Source organism: Mirounga leonina, unplaced genomic scaffold, assembly GCF_011800145.1.
Source record: "Mirounga leonina isolate KUSES-001 unplaced genomic scaffold, KU_Mleo_1.0 Mir_448, whole genome shotgun sequence".
Classification (NCBI taxonomy): domain Eukaryota; kingdom Metazoa; phylum Chordata; class Mammalia; order Carnivora; family Phocidae; genus Mirounga; species Mirounga leonina.
This window is the reverse complement of record NW_023270758.1, coordinates 2,689,995-2,712,355: the sequence shown is the minus strand read 5'-3', so window position 1 is coordinate 2,712,355 and position 22,361 is coordinate 2,689,995. Positions and strand designations below refer to the sequence as shown.

At 35.6% G+C, this 22,361-nt stretch overlaps 1 protein-coding gene across 1 annotated transcript in view; it reads left to right on the top strand.

The window, feature by feature from the left end:
- Positions 1 to 22,361, top strand: part of LOC117999114 (ATP-binding cassette sub-family A member 3-like) — a 165,195-nt gene that overhangs the window by 130,990 nt on the left and 11,844 nt on the right. Inside the window, exons 22-26 of the mRNA XM_034988028.1 lie at positions 2,721 to 2,870; positions 3,549 to 3,577; positions 5,138 to 5,308; positions 11,516 to 11,641; positions 11,869 to 12,063. Coding sequence (XP_034843919.1) covers positions 2,721 to 2,870; positions 3,549 to 3,577; positions 5,138 to 5,308; positions 11,516 to 11,641; positions 11,869 to 12,063 — 671 coding nt within the window. The remainder of the gene's footprint in view (positions 1 to 2,720; positions 2,871 to 3,548; positions 3,578 to 5,137; positions 5,309 to 11,515; positions 11,642 to 11,868; positions 12,064 to 22,361) is intronic.

The window sequence follows — 22,361 nt, the reverse complement described above, 5'->3', positions numbered from 1 at the left end:
CAGGGCATAGTTTGGAGGTATAGGATAGCTAAAACTCTGATAGAAACCTGCAATCTCAGGTTAAGAGTCAGAGTACATCATTTGAGATAACTATAGCATTCTTCGAATTAAAAGAAAGATGACGGGACCACAAAGGGTCACTCCAAAATTTCTTTATGGAATATTCCCAGACCTTTGGCTGACACCTGAATTTTGCAAGTACAAAGGAGAAATTGAAGCAGCCTAACTGAGGATAAAACAACTGAACTGATTTTTTCCGTTGCTGCCCACTGCTGGGTAAACAGTTTGATTTCAGTCAAGTTAACTGCTTGCTAAAGCAAATTCTTCAGAAGAGAATAAAAGAATCCAAAGTCTTGACAACATAAAAGTCAAAATGCCCAGAATGCAATCAGAGTTATTAGACGTATAAAGAAAGGAAAATGTGAATCATACTGAAAAAGGAAATCAGTGAAACACAGATTCTTTCCTGTAATGCAGGGTAGATTTATTGGAGTAATAATAGACTCAGAAAGTCTATTAATGTAATTCACCACATTTAATACATTAATGGGGGAAACCTTGGTATATGCAAAAATCATTCAAAAAATCCAACAACGATTCATTATAGCATTTTTTAAAAGATTTTATTTATTTGAGAGAGAGAGCGAGAGCAGGAGCCAGGGGGAGGGGGGGAGGAAGAAGCAGACTTCCGCTGAGCAGGGAGCCCAACATGCAGGGCTTGATCCCAGGACCCTGGGATCATGACCTGAGCCGAAGGCAGATGCTAAACCAACTGAGCCACACAGACACCCCCATTATAGCATTTTTTAATAACTAGGAAGAAACTTCCATAACTTGATAAAGGGCATTTATGAATATCATACACAATACTGAATCATATAAAACATTCCCTTTAAAATCAACTACACCTAAGGTCCTAGTCAATGTAGTAATAGATGAAAATAAAGGATGTGAGATTAGAAAAGAAGAAACTGAACTCATTATTCAGAGATGATGTGAAAATCAGGAAATTGTTATCAGAAATATGGAGAATATAAAGGGAGGCACACCAAAACAACCGATAGTAATTCTGCTTTTCTCTAGATCCTACAGAGAGGGTCAGTATTCAGTCATTTACACACAAGATGGCCACACTGTTTATGATTGTATCCAAGTTGGTTGATTGGTATTCTACTCATACTGGTCCATACACATGCTGAACTGGAAGATAAGTATTTTTAAAGATTATCTATGCATTTACAAAACATTTTTTCTCAGTTTTTATATTCCTCCACACCCCATTCATATGGTATCTTTCAACAGTATGTCAGCTAAGGAATCATTACTTCTTAAAAAATTTAAAAAAAAATTTTATTAATTGCATAAATTGAATTTTATTTTTGTTACATGACAAAACTGAGTCAAAACCAGTTATATTAGCATATTACTTTTCTTTATGTAGAAAGATCTTCCTCTACTCCTTAGAGGTAAGAGGATATTTATGGGGGTGCCTGGGTGGCTCAGTTGGTTAAGCATCTGCCTTTGGCTCAGGTCATGATCCCAGGGTCCTGGAATCAAGCCCCCCATCAGGCTCCCTGCTCAGCAGAGAGCCTATTTCTCCCTCTCCGTCTGCTGCTCCCTCTGCTTGTTCTCTCTCTCCTTCTCTGTCAAATAAATAAATAAATAATCTTTTAAAAGAAAAGAGGATATTTACGTATTCTGTGGGGAGAGAGGCTAAATACTTTATAACATTAGCTCCTTGTTATTTTTGGCATCTACTCCGTTGGCCAATCAATGTTCAGAATTCTTTCTGGATACTAGATTATTTGCATATACAGCAATTTTACCCTCTTTGGGGCAGGTTTGGTATGACTTTACCTCTTAGAGAATTTATATCTTAGGGGTGCCTGGGTGGCTCAGTCGTTAAGTGTCTGCCTTCAGTTCAGGTCATGATCCCAGGGTCCTGGGATCGAGTCCCGCATTGGGCTCCCTGCTCAGCGGGAAGCCTGCTTCTCCCTCTCCCACTCCCCCTGCTTGTGTTCCCTCTCTCACTGTGTCTTTCTCTGTCAAATAAATAAAGTCCTTAAAAAAAAAATTTGTATCTTAGGAACTTCACTCATTCCCTGTCATCCTTGGTTGGCCACCTCTCTTTTGTCAAAGTGTCTTACAAGTATGTTTTTTGTTCAGGCATATCATTTTATATTTATTACTAATAATCTGAGCTCAGTCTTGAAGTCCTACAATGACCATTCATAACCTTAACCTGTAATCATGTTTCATACTCCTTCATATATATTCAACTATTATACACGTTAATTTAATATTAGAGAAACCTCAGTGAGCTTTAAGCTTGGTTCTCTGAAGATGTATCTCTCTGAAGATATATCTCCTTTCAACTGATAAAATATTTATCTCTTTCCCACTCTTGTCATACGCTAAATTTCCTACCACAACTTTGTTTCTTTATTCATCCATGTAAGATAAGAAAAAGAGAAATCATCAGTATTCATTTCCTGTTCACATCAGGTGACAGAAGATAGGTTATATGGGTATCAACTTTGCCGAGGATTTTCCAGTGCTGTAATTATCAACATAAACTATGCTACAAATATATACTTAGTGGCAAGAGGATAATAATATGGCTTTGTAATTTTCTCCTTTTAATTTGATTGGGGAGATTTTGTTTTCTTGGGGCAATTCATTTTGTATAAAGCATGCTAATGTTATCTTTTTAATCACAGACAAAGAATCTGCTTTTGAAAGGCTCCTACTTAATTCAATGATGGTGTTACCCATGCATAACTTTGGGATGAGCATCAGCAAATATTATGATAACCAAGAGACAAACATTCTGTGTTCCTCAACAGACGTTCCTGCCTTCATAAACTGTAGTAAAGCAAGTGAGTATCTGGGACTCGTCAGATACCACTGGCCTATTACTTATTGGATGTAAATAGCTCTACCTATATTATTTTGAATCTTCACAATAACCATCAAGTTATGTGTTGTTATACTCACTTTGAGGAAACTAAAGGTTATACAAAATTGAATAACTTACTCTATCACACAACTTGTACAAGTTAGAGCTAAGATTCAAAACTTTAGCATAATGCATTTTCTTATGGGATAGAATCTCTGCAGATGAATGGATAAAGAAAATGTGATATATATTTATGCATATATGCATATACATACACATATACGCAATGGAGTATTATTCAGTCATAAAAAAAGAAGGCAATCTTGCCATTTGCAACAACATGGATAGACTTTGAGGTCATTACACTAAGTGAAATAAGTCAGACAGAGAAAAACAAATACCATATGACCTCACTTATATATGGAATCTAAAAAGAAAAACTGAACTCCTAGAGAACAGATCGGTGGTTGCCAGAGACAGGGGATTGGGGATGGGTGAAATGGATGAAGGGGACCAAAAGGTACAAACTACCAGCTATAAAATGAATTAGTGATGGGGATGTAATATACAGCATTGTGACTATAGTTAATATTGTATTGTATATTTGCAAGTTGCTAAAAGAATGTATCTTAAAAGTTCCCATCACAAGAAAAAACATGCCAATATCAAATCATTATGGTATATACTCAACCTAATATAATATCTGTATGTCAATTATATCTCAATTTAAAGGGACATAATAAAAAATAAACATAAAAAAGATAAAAAAGATATAAACCTACAGATTCAAGAAACTGAATAAACTCCAAATAGGTTAAAACCAAAGAAGTCATGCCAAGAGACATCATCATCAAACCTTGAAAACCAAAAATAACAAAAACATCTTGAACATAATAAAATAAATTAAATTAAATTTAAATTAAAAAAAAGAAAAACATCTTGAAAGCAGATACAGAAAAATAATACATTATCTATAAAGGAGAAACAATTCCCCTAATTTATAGATTTCTCATCAGAAACCATGAAGGCCAGAGCAGTAGCACAACATAATTTTCAAGTGCTGAAATAAAAAAGCTGCCAACTCAAAATTCTATATACCTAGAAAATTCTATATCCTTCTGGATGAAGGGGAAATGATGACATTTTTAAGTGAAGCAAATCTACAGGAATTTGTCACCAGTAGAAACTCTAAAAGAATGGCTAACAAAAGTTCTGTAAACATAAATGAAATGATAAAAGAGGAATTTTGGAACAAAAAAGAGTAAAAATATGAATGAGTACAATATATTGTCTCCTCTTGAGTTTGACAGTTAAAGCAAAAATAATAACATTGTCTGATAATGTTCTCAATGTATATAGAGGAAATATTTAAGACAATTATAAATTATAAATGGAGATGTTAAAGAGATATAAATCATAGAAAGTCCTCTATCCTTCACTCAAACTGGTAAAAGGAAGACACCAACCAACTGAGCCACCCAGGTGCCCCTATGTAGGTATTTTTAATTTGTAAAAATTTATTGAGTCCTACACTTGGGTGAATTTCTATATATGTACATAGTATGTAAAAAAAAAGTATGTGAATTTCTATATACATAGTATGTTAATAAAAAGTTTTTTAACAGTGAAAAAGGGAGAGTTGATCATCTTCACCTTCCTGATGAGCCTATTATTTTCATAACCATGAATTTAGAACCTTGTAATTATTACCTTTTTCACATAAGTGATTGAAAAAATGTCAGCTGTTGAGCACTTCCAACTTAGTTTAAATGTTAGTATTCCCTTATAGGTGAGAGTGTTTGCATATGTAGCATATTCCAGATGATTCTACTGCCACTGCTCCACACTTTCAGAACCACCATCTGAAGTATTTTCAAAGGACGCATATTTTGGGGCAAGGGGAGCCTCTGTTGCTACCCAGTACTCTGATTAGTGTGAACAGGCATTTACTCAAATGTTCTGGCTATATGGTACCGTGTTGGTAATGGATGCCTAGAACTATAATAGCAAGACAAAATTCCTGGAATTAAAGGATCTTAAAGGATCTTGAAGATATCTTGCATGACATACAAAGTCATCAAACACACCATTAAATATAGTATTTTGTGCTTATTTGATAACCATTCTATTTGATTCTATAGTACTTCTAGTTTGTTGACTTCTTAGAGTTTTCTCATTGAATTAATTTTTTAAAGTAAACCTATATCTTTTTCTTTGTTATTGACATCAGTAACTCAGATGAATGTATATAGTTTGGAAAAAGATGCAATAGGAAGATTTTTAGTTGCGATGGCTGTTACGGGATTTATTTTCTTCCTCTTGATTTTCCTGTTGGAGACCACCTCATGGAAAGTGAGAACCTTTGTGTTTCGCTATATTTTCTTTGGTATCTACAAGAAACTTAATAAGGTAAGTGGCTGGCTATGGCTCTTAGAGATATCTCTAAGACCAAAAACATGTCTCTACACATGCCTAACTCCATTATTGAATATAGGAATATAAATCAATCTATGTTGATTGAGATCCATATGAATCAGAGATCTTCATCTTAATTTGAACTTTGTGGTTTCTAAACATTATGGCCTCCACCAGTCAAAATATGATATTTTTGATGTAATGTTCCATGATTCATTGTTTTCATATAGCACCCAGTGCTCCATGCAATACGTGCCCTCCTTAATACCCATCACCGGGGACAAAAACTAATGATGTACTGTATGGTGACTAACATAACATATAAAATAAAATAAAAATAAAAAAAATAAAATATAAACACAAAAGTAATTAATTTTCAGTTAAAAAAACAAAAAAACACGATATTTTTTATAGTTTGATTATAATAGAAAGCTTTCTTTTGAACATCTCTTGTATCAGAAGGCCATTCCCTCCCCAAAGTGCTCACGCACCCTAATTTGGCCCCTGGATATTTAACAAACTCCCAGGTGGTATTGATTCTGCCAGCCCATAGAATGCACATTTAATAGTAAGGCTCTATAGCAGTTGCTCTCAAAATCTGGCATTTACCAGATTCTCCTGGAAGTCTTCTTAAAATACAAGTTGCTGGTGTCTGTCCCATGAGTTGCTGATTTTGTGGACCTTAGGTAGGGCCTGAACTTGCATATGTAATACATCTCAAGTGATGCTTCTGCTGCTCCTTCATGCTTTGAGAACCACTGTATGAAGTAATTTCAGAAGAAAGAATATTCTGAGGCAAAAAGGAGCCTCTCTGTTACCAAAATAGATGAAATTGCATGACTCTCCCATAAGCTTAGACTTCCAATCCAAATTCTTACCATGCTAATCTGGTCTTTCTTCACAGTTCCCAGTACAGGTCTGACTCCATAGGTAATCAAGATAATGTGTATGAGTAAGGTGTGAATGATAGCACTAATGGAGGCATGAAAGGCAGGGAATATCCAAGATGTGCCTCCAGAAGTGGGGAAGATGCTGAGCAAAGGCCCAGCTCTGGTGTCATCAGTAGAGCCAACACCTGGTGTCCAGATCTTAGAGTGTCTCCTATTCAGCTGAGCTATTAGTCTGCAAGATTATGTAGGGAATTTCTCAATGGGTAGGAAGAGCCTAGGAACTGGAGGGTTAGGTCAAATGAGCAAGAAAACAGCTGGTTAGCACCAGCAAAGTCCAACACTCAAGGCTGAGGTCATACATTCTGAAGATATGTCTCAGGCACCTACTGTGTACCTGGTATCACACTAGATGTTGGACAGGACTCAGATTCCTGGGAGGGGTCTAGGAGGAACAAACAGATTCCCAGATTTGGAAGAGAGGGTAAATGAGACCTCCATAGAGATGCAAGAGAAAGGGTTTCAGGACAGGGACCAAATCAAAGCTCAGACAAATACAATCCAAAAAATATGTGCTCTAATAAACAGAAACTCAAAATGCTAGAAATGCATCTAGGTGTCACCAAACCAAGCTTTAGGCATTGGGTGACACTTGAGAAAGTGAGTCCAAGGCATAGAGGTCAACTTATGCACAGACAAGGAATTGGAAAACATTAAAGGAGCTATTCAGCATGTCTGGAGGCAAGTTCAGGTGTTGGCAGGCAGGACAAGATGACTGCAAAAAGTGATAGGAGCCAAGGCAGGAAAGACCTCTAATGTGTCATGCTAAGGATCCTGAACTTCATTCTGAGGGCAATCAAGAGTTGTGGGAATGAGGAATTCAGTGGCAAAATTATATGGACTTGGGATTTTCTTTGGGGTAAAGTTTGTAATAAGAGTTTCAAATTATATGACTTTGGAGTCTGCAGGTTTTCTATTATTTCTATTTCTATTCTTTTCTTATTTTGTACTTTTCAAGTAATGTGCCAGTTTCATCTAAACCATCAAATGTATTGACAAAAATCTTTTCACAATATCCTTTTGTTTTGTTCTTAATATCTGTTGGTAGTTTGTGGTTTTTCTGCCCCCCTCAAACCTTGTTTTCTTGATTACTCTTGCTAGGGATTTAACCAGTTTTATTCATCTCTTTCAAGAACCAACTTTTGAATTTTTTACTTCTCTATGTTTTGTTTTCTATTTCATTGATTTATTTTCTTACCTTTATTTTTCTGTCCTGCTGTCTTGTGAGGCCATAATAACATTGAGAATAATAGCTATAAATAATGTTACAAAACAGAAAAATTACAGATGAATCATGCTTACAGACATAGAGGCAAAAATCCTTCACAAAAATGTTAGTTTGAATTCATCACCTGGTAAGTTTTATTATAGGAATGTAAGGATAGTGTAACACTTTTTAAAAAATTTTTTTATTTAAATTCAATTTAGTTAACAGATAGTGTAACACTTTAAAATCAATCACCATACTAATAAAACATAATTCACTATATTAATAAGCAAAATCAGAAAAACAATTATAATCCTGAGAGATTCAGAAAAAAGATTTGATAAAATTAAATTTCTTATAAAATTCTTCAGCAAACCAAAAACAGAAAGGAACTTCCTTAATATGGTAAAAAGTAACCACAAAAAAACTACATCAAATAACATAATTATTTTTTTAAGATTTTATTTATTTATGTGACAGAGAGAGAGAGAGAGAGCACAAGCAGGTGGAGTGGCAAGCAGAGGGAGAGGGAGAAGCGGCTCTCTGCTGAGCAGGAAGCCCGATGTAGGGCTCAATCCCAGAACCCTGGGATCATGACCCAAGTTGAAGGCAGATGCTTAACCGACTGAGCCACCCAGGTGCCCCCAAATAACATAATTAATGCAAATTCTTGAAAGCTTTCCTTCTGAGTTCTCAAGTAAGACAAGAGTGCCTGCTAGTACCATTTTTTTAAATTTAGGTATAGTTGGCACAAATGTTACATTAGTTTCAAGTGTCAACATGGTAATTTGACAAGTTTATATGTTATGCTCTGCTACCATAAGTGTAGCTACCATCTGTCACCATACAACACTATTGCAATACCATTAACTGTATTGCCTATGCTATACCTTTTATTCCCTTTTATTCCATTTTTCAATTCCATTTTTATACAACAGTTTACTACAGGTCTTAGTGCAATAGGACAAGAAAAAGAAATGATAGGCATAAAATTGTAAAAAATTTTAGAATTCATTATTTACAAACGACAGGATTGTGTACATAGATAAAGGAATGAAATGTTAAAATTAATATTGCTAAATAAAAAGTCTGTATAGAAAAATCAGTTATATATCTGTATATAAGCCACAAACAAGTGAAATGTAAAATGATGCTATTTGAATAACATAAAAAGAAAAAAATATCTAGGAATAAATCTAACAGAATTTATGCAAGACCTTTATATGGAAAAGTACAAAACAGTATTGAGAGATTAAACAAGACATATAAATGAAGGAATATATCATGTTCTTGCTTTGGAAAACCCAATATTGGGAAAATGACAGTTTTCTCCCAAATTGATCCAAAGAATCAAAGCAATTCCAATCAAAATGCTAGTGGGTATTTTTGTGTATGCATGTTTGTGTATGGAAAATGATCAGCTGATTCTAAAGTTTGCATGGAAATGCAAAATGCCAAGGATAGCTAAGGAAATGTTGAAGAAGAATAAAAGTGGTGGACTAATACTACCATATGTAGGTATTTTTTAATAAACTATAGCAACTAAGACAGACAAATAAAACAATATATTAGAAAAAAAAATTTTCCTTAAAGTGTGGTTATTTGTAGTAGCTTGGAATTTTCTTTTTTGAAATGCAAGTTCTTGGGCCCCACCCCAGACCTACTGAATCAGAAGCTTTTGGGTTGGAACCCAACATTTTGTGTTTTATAAGCCATCCAGCTGATTCTGGTACATGCTAAAATTCGAGAACAAATGGAATAGAATGTCTGGAAATAGATGCACAAATATGTGGTCACCTGATATATGACAGCATTGACACATAATGCAGTGGAGAAAGGATGTTCTTTTCAATTAATTGTGCTGATCCAGTTGAATATCCACATGGAGAATAATGAACTTGACTGCTGTCTTACTCCATTTGTAGATTTACAACTTTTCTGTAGATCTAAATGTGAAAGGCAAAATAATAAAGCTTTTAGAACAAAAACATAGCAAATACCTTCATGATGGTGAGGGCATCATTATCAAAAGACATGAAGTGAGTGAAAAGGCAAGTCACCAAGTGGAAAAAAGATTTTTGAATTGCAAATTCAGTAAGAAAAAGACAGACAACCCAATTTGAAAATGGGCAAAAGACTTGGGACACTGACTTTACAAAAAAGAATATCCAAATATCCAATAAATATATGTAAAAATTCACATTAGTAGTCATCAGTAAATGCAAGTTAAAGCCACTGACGGGCACCACAACATACTCATAAAAATACTAAGTGCTGAGGCTGCAGAATGACTGGAAGTCTCAAACACCGATGTTGGGAATATAAACTGATAACCCTTTAGAAAACTACCTGGCATTACCTTCTAAAGTATTATCTTCATATGCTTATGAAAATGAGCACACACTGGGGCGCCTGGGTGGCTCAGTTGGTTAAGCGACTGCCTTCGGCTCAGGTCATGATCCTGGAGTCCCTGGATCGAGTCCCGCATCGGGCTCCCTGCTCAGCAAGGAGCCTGCTTCTCCCTCTAGCCCTCCCCCCTCTCATTTACTCTCTCTCTCTCATTCTCGCTCTCTCAAATAAATAAATAAATCTTTAAAAAAAAAGAAAATGAGCACACACTGAGACCCAGAACCTCCCATTCTAGGTATAAATCCAACAGAAATGCTCGCTCATGTTCACCAAAAGACATTTACAAGAATGTTAACACAGCATTATTCATAATAGAGCCCATTAAAAAAAAGAGAAAGAAGCAGACCACATGTCTGTCAGTCATATAATGGACATTAGGGGAAGGAAGGGAAAATTGAAGGGGGGGAGTCAGATGGGAAGACAAACCATGAAAAACTATGGACTCTGGGAACCAATCTGAGAGGGGCGGAGGGTGTGGGGATGGGTTAGCCCAGTGATGGGTATTAAGGAAGGCACGTGTTGTAATGAGCACTGGGTATTATACGCAAATAATGAATCATGGAACACTACATCAAAAACTAATGATGTACTGTTTGGTGGCTAACATGACATAATAAAAGAAATGTCTATTCTCACAATAGAATATAGCAATGAGAAGAAATAGGCTATAACTCATATGCAACAGCATGGAATAAAAACACAAATATAATATGTCCTAAAGAAGCCAGACACAGAAAAGTATATAAAGTAGAATTCCGTTAAGAGAGAGAGAAAGAAAGAGGCAGTTACACAAATATTTTCACCTTGTGAAAAGTCATTAAGATGCAGATTTATGATTTATGTACTTCTCTGGATATATGTTATGCTTTAAAAGTTTAGACTAAAAGTGGCATTAAAATTATTCAACATATTTTGCACTAAACCACAGTAAAATCTGTAGTTCCTAGAATTGAACCAATGTCAATTTCTTCATTTTGACCAGTGTACCATGACTAAATAAGGTGTTAACATTAGAAGGCTAAAATGCATACTGGAATTATACTGTGCTTATACTTGTTTATAAATAAAATTTTTTTCAAAACAGAAAGTTTAAAATTAAAAAAGAGTAATGGACAAGTCTTAAGAGTATTCTTTCATATTCTTTCCACCACGTGGAATGCCCTGCCCTTTTTTCTCCCTTCCCCATTATAAGTCTCCCAATTAACTCCTATTTTTTTTAAATTGTTTATTTACTATGAAATGGTCCCTGGATTCCACTCTTCCTCTCAGAAGAGACAGAGTTAATCTTCCCTCTTCTTAGCTCTATTGGTATCTTATAAAATAAATATTATTAGCAAATAATATTTGGTTATAATTTATAGTGTTTGTTGTGATTCCAGTTTTTGATGAAGTATCCATTTTGATAGGAACAAGCTACTTGCTCATGGATAGGAGTATAGTTTTTAAACTTTGAAAATAGAGGATGTTTATAAATGACAGTGTGATATGTATGTAGGAAGTCTTTTGGGAATGATTTGAACTTTCTGTTTTGACATCTTTGAGATTATCCCCCAGTTAAGCCTTCCTGAAGCCAACCAGTTATCTAGACCAGATGTCTAAGGGATATCCATCTCTCTGATGCTGTTTTTGAAAATATAGGATATAGTGTCCACAGAATTATCTGGGGAATCTGAAAATGATGATGTACAATATGAGAGAAACAGAATCCTGGAGCAGCCTCAGGAATTGCTGAATTTCACAGTACTTATTAAGGAACTCACAAAGGTAATATTATTCAATGGCCAACTTATGATTTCATTCCTATTAAAGAGCATGTCATTAGCATCAAGGGCTCACTGTGGTCTCCTGAATCTATGTGTATTATTCCAATAGAGTAGAAGAGTTTTTGTGAAGCTGTCTGAGGTCCATAGTGGTCCATAGGGGTCTGATGTATTTTTTGAATTTAACCTATAAATATCCTTTGCTATATTGTGTTTTCTGTATTTTTTAAGATATATTTTACATGTCCAGCTGTTTTGGCTGTCAGAAATATCTCCCTTGGAATCCAAAAGGAGGAATGTTTTGGACTGCTTGGATTAAATGGAGCTGGAAAAACTACTACCTTCGAAATATTGACAGGAGAGGAGACTGCTACCTCTGGGGATGTGTTCATTGAGAATTTAAGTATCACCAAAAATCTTCTAGAGGTAAGACACGATTAATATCTGAGATGTGAGTAGCATGATTACTTGGGGGGAGAGGTAAAAGGCAAGTAGTGGAAGGTGATAGGTAGGAATCCTGGCAGGTATTGATATTGATACTGTTGACTCAGCCAGTGGATTTCAGAGAGAGAAATACATTTTTGAGGGGAAGTGATATGATAATAAGAGCAGCCTTACTCTCAAAATCTAAGACAAGAGTGTCTTTACTGTTCTTTGAAACTACTGGAGAGCAAGATGGTGGAATAGGAGGCTCCTGACTTTCCCTCCTTCCATGGATACACTGAATAAACAGTTACACAAGGATCATTTCCCTCAGAGAAATCCAGAAATGAATTGGGAGATTCCTACACATCATACAATTGAGGAAATACATCAAAAAGGATAGGGTAAGCTGGAACGCATTCACTCTGTAAACCCCACCCACAACACAGTGTCTTACATTCAGGAGGGACTCCCCAACTCCCAGCTTCTCCGTGAGCACTGAAAGGTTTAAACCATACATGTAGCTCCTCAATTTTTATGGCTGCCACCCAAGAGACTGGTTCCCAAATCTCCTAGCTCTGGGGGCTGACAGGATGGCTCAGCACAAAGCAAGTAGGCCAACATACCCAGCTCCCAGTTTCTTGCCAGAAGGGGCTAGATTACATATCTAACATTCCAACAAAAGTTGAACTTCAAACTAATCTGCATCTGGGAACTAATGGGGCAGGCAATTAGTAATCTTCCAGGAGCCTGAATGGGCTTGTGGGCACTTCCTCAGCTTTCAGGGCACTGATGGGATTTGATACACCCTAATCTCCTAGGGTCACTAACATAAGTGATGGTTTGGACAAGCACAAAGTTTTAAAAGGTTTGGAGGATCCCTAGCCACGTGATTTCTTCTCCTACATGAGGCCAACTTGTCTAGGCTGGGAGAGTTGGTTTTTTTATTTAATGTGCACAATCCAATATAGAGTGTCAGGAAAAATGAAGAGACAGTGAAATATATTCTAAACAAAAGAGCAAGGTAAATGTCTAGAAAAAGACCCTAATGAGATAGGTGATTTATCTGACAGAGAATTCAAAGCAATGATTGTAAGTATGCTAACCAAGTTCAGGAGAGCAATGCGTGAACTAAATGAGAATTTCAACAAAGAGAAAATGCATAAAAGTATCAAACAGAAATCATGTATCTGAAGGATCCAACAACTGAACTGAAAAATTCAATAGAGGAATTCAACAGTGGACTACATCAAGCAGAAGAAACGGTGAGAAACCTCAAAGACAGGTCACTGGAAATCCTCTAATCAGAGAAAAAGGAAAAGCAATGAAAAAAGTGAAGATAGCATAAGAATCATAAGGGACACTATCAGGAAGACAAATATATGCATTATGGAAATCTAAGAAGGAAGAGAGAGAGAAAGGAGCAGAAAGCTTAATAAAAAAAAAACATGGATAAAAACTGCAAAACTGGGGAAAGACATAGACATCAGATCTAGAAGATCAAAAGCAGTAAAAAAATAAAAGGTGCATCCAAAGAAACCCACACTGAGACACATAATCAAATTATAAAAAGTTAAAGACACATAATCAAATTATAAAAAGTTAAAGACAGAAAATTTTGCGAGTAGCAAGAGAAAAGTGACTTGTTACATACAAGAGAACCCCCATTAATGATTAGAAAATTGTTCAGCAGAAACAGGCTATAAGTGGGATGATATAGTCAAAGGGCTGAAAGACAAAAATTGCCAACTAAGAGTACTATACCCAGCAAATGTGTACTTCAAGAATATAGGGGAGATAAAGACTTTCTGAGGGAGTTTATCACCACTAGAACAGTCTTACAAAAAAATGCTAAAAAGAGTTTGTCAAGTTAAATGAAAAGACACTGCACAATATGAGAGCCTAACAAAATATGAAGCTCACTGATAAACATAAATTCATAGATAAAACCAGAAATGTTTTACTATATTGGTGGTGGGTAAATTGCTTTTAATTGTACTATAAAAGTTAAAAGAAAAAAGTATTTAAACAACTATAACTAAATTATGTTAATGGATGTATAATACAAGATAGATAGATATAAACTGTGACATAAATAGCATATAATGTGGAAGAAAAAGAGAGAAAAGCAGAGAATTTAAGTTGTTAAAAAGAGCTTAAAAGAGACTGTTATAAAACTTTTGTGTAAGCCCCTTGGTAACCACAAAGAAAATAAGTTACATTAAAGAAAAGGAAAAGGAATTAACACCTATCAATCATCAATCAAAAAGCAACAACAATGACACACAAAGGAATACAGCAAGAGAGAAAAAGAAGGATAAAAGAACTATAAGACAAACAAAAAACAGTTAACAAAATGGCAATAATAAATCCTTCCCTATCAGTAAGTCTCAGCAGACCAAACTCTTCCCAAGAAAAGAAACAGGCTGAATGGATAAATAATTAAGATCTAACTATGATCTTATTAATTCTTTCAAAGAACCAGCTTCTAATTTCATTGATCTGTTTCACTGTTTTTCTTGTTTCTACTTCATTGATTTCTGCTCTAATCTTTATTATTTCTCCTCTCCTGCTTGGTTTAGGCTTTATTTGCTGTTCTTTGTCTAGGTCCTTTAGGTGTAAGGTTAACTCATGCATTTGGAATTTTTTGAGAGAGGCTTGGATGGCTATGTATTTTCCTCTTAGGACCACCTCACTCATACATGGAACATAAGGAATAGTGCAGAGGACAATAGGGGAAGGGAGGGAAAACTGAATGGGAAAAAATCAGAGACAGAGACAAACCATATGAGACTCTTGACTCTGGGAAATAAACTTAGGGTTGTGGAAAGGGAGGTGGGTGGGGGGATGGGGCACATGGGTTATTGGAATTAAAGAGGGCACATGATATGAGCACTGGGTGTTATAGTCAACTAATGAATCATTGAACATTATATCAAAAACTAACTATACCTTGGCTAATTGAATTTAAATTTTTTAAAAAAAAAGGAAAAAAGAGAAAATGGAAAAAAAAGATCCAACTATGATATGTCTACAAAAAACTCATTTTAGATTCAAGGATACACATTGGCTGAAAGTGAAGTTATGGAAACATATTTTATACAAATGGTAAGCAAAAGAAAGCAGGGATGACTATACTTTATCAGACAAAGTAAACTAATTAAAACTGTTGGGAGACACTAATGATAAAAAGTGTCAATTCAATAGGAGGATATAACAATTGTAAATATATATGCACCCAACATCAGAACACCTAAGTATATGAGCAAAGATCAATAGATCTGAAAGGAGAAACTGATACAATAATAACAGGAAACCTCAATAATGGATAGAACATCCAGACAGAAAATCAATAAAGAGTGAATGTGACCAGCACTATATATCAAATGGACCTAACAAACAGAACTTTTTTTTTATTTAAGATTTTATTTATTTACTTGAGAGAGAGAGACTAAGAGAGAGAGAGCACATGAGAGGGGGGAGGGTCAGAGGGAGAAGCAGACTCCCCGCTGAGCAGGGAGCCTAATGCGGGACTCGATCCAGGGACTCCAGGATCATGACCTGAGCCGAAGGCAGTCGCTTAACCAACTGAGCCACCCAGGCGCCCACAAACAGAACTTTTAACCTAACAGCAGAAGAATATACATTCTATTCAATCACACAAGGAATATGTTAGATGACATGTTCAGATGACATGTTAGGTCACAAAACAAGTCTTAACAATTTTAAAAAGATACTGATGTGGTAAACTTTATATCAGTGCCCCCCAAAATAGAATTATCATATGCTCTAGAAATTCCACTTCTGGCTATATAAAATCCGAACAGACCAATAATGATTAAGGAAATTGTAGTAGTAATCAAACCTTCTCTAAGAAATAAAAGCCCAGGACCAGATGATTTCAGTGGTGAATTCTACCAAATATTTAAAGAATTAATGCCAATATTCCTAAAATCTGCCAAAAAATTGAAGAGAACACTTTCAAACTCATTTTACAAAGTCAACATTATTCTCATACCAAAGCCCAGATAAGGACACTACAATAAAAGGAAACTACAGACCAATATCCGTGATGAATATAGATGCAAATATTCTCAACAAAATACTACCAAACTGAATTCAACAGTGCAGTTCAAGCATCATACACCCATATCAAGTGGGATTCATCCTTGAGATGCAAGGATAGTTCAACAAATATAAATCAATAAATGTGATCTACTATCTTAATAGAATAAAAGGTTAAAATCACATGATCATTTCAAAAGGTGCTGAGAAAGCATCTCATGATGAATGCAAAGTGGTATTTCATTGTAGTTTTGATTTGCATCTTTTCTTGCTTATTGGCCATTTGTTTATATTCTTTGAAGAAATGTCTATTCAAGTCCTTTACCCATTTTTTAATCAGGCTGTTGTTTTTTGTTGTTGAATTTTAGATGTTCTCTATAAGTCCCAGATACTAATGTCTTATGGGATATATAATTTGTAATTTCTTTCTCCCATTCTGTGTGTTGCATTTTTACTTTGTTGATAGTGTTTTTTTGAGGCACAGATTTTTAAATTTTCATGAAGTCCAATTTGTCTATTTTTTCTTTTTTTGCTTTTGGTGTCATATTTAAGAAATCACTGCCAAATCCAATGTTGTGAAGCATTGGACCTTGCCCTCCCCCCCGCCCCCTTAGTCTGTTTAGCTAGAGGTTTGTCAATTTTGTTGATCTTTTCAAAGAACCAACTTTTGGTTTCATTGATGTTCTTCATTGTTTTTCTCTTCTCTATTTCATTTATCTCTGTTTTGCTCTTATTATTTCCTTCCTTCTGCTAGCTGTGTGTTTAGTTTCATCTTTTTCTGTTTCCTTGAGTTGTAAAGTTAGATGATGGATTTGATATATTATTTTTTAGGTAAGTGTTTAAAGCTATAATTTGCACTTTAAGCAATGTTTCCACTGAGCCATATAAGTTTGGTATGTTTTGTTTTAATTTTCATTCATCTCTATATATTTTCTGACATTCTTTGTGATTTCTTCTTTGATCCCTTGTTTAAAAGGTGTTGTTAAATTTCTATAAATTTATGAATTTTCTAGTTTTATTTTTATTTTATTTTATTTTTTCATTTTTAACTTCTTCACATTGTGATTGAATAGTATTGAGTATGATATCTTTTTAGATACATGGAGACAATTTATGGCCTAACATATGTTCCATCCTGGAAAATGTCCCATGTGCACTACTACATCAAAAACTAATGATGTACTATATGTTGGCTAACTGAACATAATAAAAAATAAAATAAATAAAATTAAAAAGGAAAGAATATATATGCTGTTGTTGGGTAGAGTGTTCTGTATGTTTGCTAAATCTAGTTGGTTGGCTGTGTTTTCAAGTCCTCAATTTACTTATCTTCCGTCTGGTTTTCTATCAGTCACTAAGAGTGGGTATTGAGGTATTGAACTATCATTGTAGAACTATTTCTCCCTTCAATTCTATCAATTTTTTGCACCATATATTTTATGATATGTTATTAGATGCATAGATATTTATAATTGTATTTTTTTTCTGCACTGAAACTTTTACCAATATATCATGTCCTTCCTTGTCTCTTGTATTTTTTTAAGTCTATTTAGTCTGATATTAGTATAGTTAGCCTGCCCTTTTGGTAACTATTTGCATGGGATATCTTTTTCCATCCTTTTACTTTCAATGTATTTGTATCCTTGGATCTAAAGTTAGTACCTTGTAGACAGCACATAGTTGGATCACGTGTTTTTTGTTTTTTGTGTTGTTTTTTTTTAAGAGGGAGAGTGCGAGTTGGGGGAGGGGACAGGGAGAGGGAAAGAGAGAATCTCAAGCAAACTCCATGCCCGATGTGAAGCCCAGTGCGGGGCTCAATCCCACAATGCTGAGATCATGATCTGAGCTGAAATCAGGAGCCAGACACTTAACAGACTGAGTCACCCAGATGCTCCTGGATCATGTGTATTTAATAATTCTGCCAATCTCTGTCTTCTGATTTGAGACTTTAATCATATACATTTGAAGTAATTCCTAATAAGAAGGGACTAACTTCTTTCCTTTTGCTGTTTTCTATATGCCCTATTGCTGTTTTGTCCCTCATTTCTTGCATTACAGTCTTCTTTTGCATTTAGTTGATTTTTTACAGTGAAATGTTTAAATTCCTTTCTCATATCCTTTTGTCCATGTTCTATACATATTTATGTTAAATATAATCACCATGGTGATTATATTTAACATCTTAAATGTGTAACACTCTAATTTGTATTTATACCAGCATAACTTGAATAACACACAAAAACTGCTCCTTTATAGCTCTGTCCCTACCCCTTTTGTTTGTTGATGTCACAAAATTATATCTTTATACATTGTATGAACAAAAACATGAAATAATAATTCTTTCAAATGAATTAGTCTCTTCAATTATGTAGAGGATAAAATGTGGAGTAAAAAAACCTAAAGTTATAATAATATGTGTATTATTTTATTAAATCATTTAGAAAAAGTCAAGTTACAAACTTTTGTTACAATAATATTTGCTCTTATTAATAATAATTGCCCATATATTTTCCTTAATTGAGATCTTTATTTCTTCATACTGCTTTGAGTTATACACTACTGTCCTTTTATTTCACCATGCAGGACTCTCTTTAGCATTTCTTGTAGGGCAGATCTAGTATTAATGAACTCTCTTAAATTTTGCACTTAGCAAAAACTTAGCACTTTTAATATTTTGGCCTACTGCTTTCTTCTTTTTTTTAAGATTTTATTTATTTATTTGAGGGGGAGAAAGAGAGAGAGAGCATGAGTTGAGGGGGGAGGGGTAGAGGGAGAGGGAGAAGCAGACTCCCCACTGAACAGGTTGCTCAATGCGGGGGCTTGATCCCAGGACTCTGGGATCATGACCTGAGCTGAAGGCAGATGCTTAACTGACTGAGCCACCCAGGCACCCTGGCCCACTGCTTTGTGACCTACGAGGTTTGTAATTAGAAATTTGTTTATGATCTTATTGAGGATCCCATGTCTCTTCTTTAAGATTCTCTCTTTGTCTTTGGTTTCAGAAAGTTTGATTTTAATGCATCTTGGTGTGGGTTCATCTTGTTTGGAGTTCATTGGGCTTCTTGATTGTTCATATGCATGTCTTTCATTGAATTTGGGAAGTTTTTAGTCATCATTTCTTCAACTATTCTCTCTGTTCCTTTATCACTCTTTTTTCTGAGACCCTAACAATGCATGTTCATCCACTTGATAGTGTCCCACAGGTTTCACAGACTCCATCCACTTTTCTTTAATCTTTTTTCTTTCTGTTTCATGGGCTCAGTAATTTCCATTATACTATCTTTTTGTTTCCTGATTCTTTCTTCTGCCTACTCAAAATTGCCTTTGAATCCCTCCAGTGAATTTTTCACTTCAGTTATTATACTTAATAGTTCTAGAATTTCTTTTAGTGTCCCTTTATATTTTCTACCTCTTTACTGATAATTTCCATTATGTTTATACATTGTTTTCCTGACTTTCTCCATGTCTTCCTTTAGTTCTTTGACCATCTTTAAGAAAGTAGTTTTAGAGTCTTTGTGTAACAGATCTATCATCAGGTCTTACTCAGGGACAGCATCTATTGACTTATTTTCTTCCTTTGAATGGGCTCTACTTTCCTGTTTGTGAAAGAAGCAGCAATAAGCAATCAGAATACGGGTGCCCAATATTTGGAGGACAGGATTCCTTTAGCCCAGCCAGCTCCCCCAGGAACATGTGCACAGATGCTACAATAGTGCTAGGAATAGAGGATGGTAGGTGCTAGTGTGCTAAAAGCTGGAATTGATTAAAATTAACTACAATTTACAGTCCAAATCTTCCCTTGGAATTTCCAAGCTTTCAATAGACTCCAGGGTTCCAAAACAGTTCTTTCAGTCAGATTCTGCCAGTGTAATTGTTGTCTAGGTGGGGAGATAAATTGGAGCTTCCTACTCTGCCATCTTCCCAGAATCTGCTGAATCTGTGTTTTTTTAAATATTGTTATGAGTTAACTTCTTAATTATTCATTTTTAAAATTTTTTTATTTAAGAAATTTTTTTTATCTGTTCAGTTAGCCAACATATAGTACATCATTAGTTTTTGATGTAGTTGTGTATCATTAGTTGTGTATAACACTGAGTGCTCACCACAACACATGCCTTCCTCAGTACCCATCACCGAGTTACCCTATCCTCCCACCCTCCTCCCTTCTGTCACCCTCAGTTTGTTTCCTGGAGTCCAGAGTCTCTCATGGTTTATCTCCCTCTCTGATTTCTTCCTATTCAGTTTCCCCCCGCCCTTCCCCTGTGGTCCTCTGCACTATTCCTTATATTCCACATATGAATGAAACCATATGATAATTGTCTTTCTCTACTTGACTTATTTCACTTAGGATAATCCCCTCCAGTTCCATCCATGTCGATGCAAATGGTAGGTATTCATTCTTTCTGATGGCTAAGTAATATTCCATTGTATTTATGAACCACATCTTCTTTATCCATTCATCCACTGAAGGACATCTCAGCTCCTTCCACACTTTGGCTATTGTGGACATTGCTGCAATGAACATCTGGGTGCATGTGCCCCTTCTTTTCACTACATCTGTATCTTTGGGATAAATACCTAGTAGTGAAATTGCTGGGTCATAGGATAGCTTTATTTTTAACTTCTTAAAGAACCTCCATATTGTTTTCCAGAGTGGCTGTACCAGCTTGCATTCCCACCAACAGCATAAGCGGGTTCTCCTTTCTCCACATCCTCGCCAACACTTGTTGTTTCCTGTCTTGTTAATTTTTGACATTCTAACTGGTGTAAGGTGGTATCTCATTGTGAGCTTTTCCCTTAAGGTCAGAAACATGACAGGGATGCCCACTCTCACCATTATTGTTCAACATAGTACTACAAGTCCTAGCCTCAGCAATCAGACAACAAAAAGAAATAAAAGGCATTCAGATTGGCAAAGAAGAAGTCAAAATCTCTCTCTTCACAGATAATATGATACTTTATGTGGGAAGCCCAAAAGACTCCACTCCCAAATTACTAGAACTCATACAGCAATTCAGGAACATAGCAGGATACAAAATCAATGCACAGAAATCAGTTGAATTTCTATACACTAACAATGTAACTGAAGAAAGAGAAATTAAGGAATCAATTCCATTTACAATAGCACCAAAAACCATAAAATACCTAGGAATAAACCTAACCAAAGAGGTAAAGGATCTATAATCTAGAAACTACAAAACACTTATGAAGGAAGTGGAGGAAGACACAAAGAGATGCAAAAACATTGCATGCTCATGGACTGGAAGAATAAACATTGTGCAAATGTCTATGCTGTGCAGGGCAAGCTACACTTTCAATACAATCCCTTTCAAAATACCACTGACATGGGGCACCTGGGTGGCTCAGTTGGTTAAGCAACTGCCTTCAGCTCAGGTCATGATCCTGGAGTCCCGGGATTGAGTCCTGCATCGGGCTTCCTGCTCAGCAGGGAGTCTGCTTCTCCCTCTGACCCTCCTCCCTCTCATGCTCTCTGTCTCTCATTCTCTCTCTCTCAAATAAATAAATAAAATCTTAAAATAAAATACCACTGACATTTTTCACAGAACTGGAATAAACAATCCTAAAATTTGTATGGAACCAGAAAAGTCCCCGAATCGCCAGGGGAATGTTGAAAAAAAAAAACCAAAGCTGGGGGCATCACAATGCCTGCCTTCAAGCTATATTACAAAGCTGTGATCATCAGGACAGCATGGTATTGGCACAAAAATAGACACATAGACCAATGGAACAGAATAGAGACTCCAGTAATGGACTCTCAACTCTATGGTCAACTAATCTTTGACAAAGCAGGAAAGAACATCCAATGGAAAAAAGACAGTCTCTTCAATAATGGTGCTGGGAAAACTGGACAGCCACATGTGGAAGAATGAAACTGGACCATTTGCTTACACCATGCACAAAGATAAACTCAAAATGGGTGAAAGACCTCAATGTGAGACAGGAATCCATCAAGATCCTAGAGGAGAACACAGGCAGCAACCTCTTCGACATCAGCCACAGCAACAGACAAGACATGTCTCCAAAGGCAAGGGAAACAAAAGCAAAAATGAACATTTGGGACTTCATCAAGATAAAAAAGGTTCTGCACAGCAAAGGAAACAGTCAACAGAACTGAGAGGCAACCTATGGAATGGGGGAAGATATTTGCAAATGACATTTCTGATCAAGGGCTGGTATCCAAGATCTAGAAAGAACTTCTCAAACTCAACACCCAA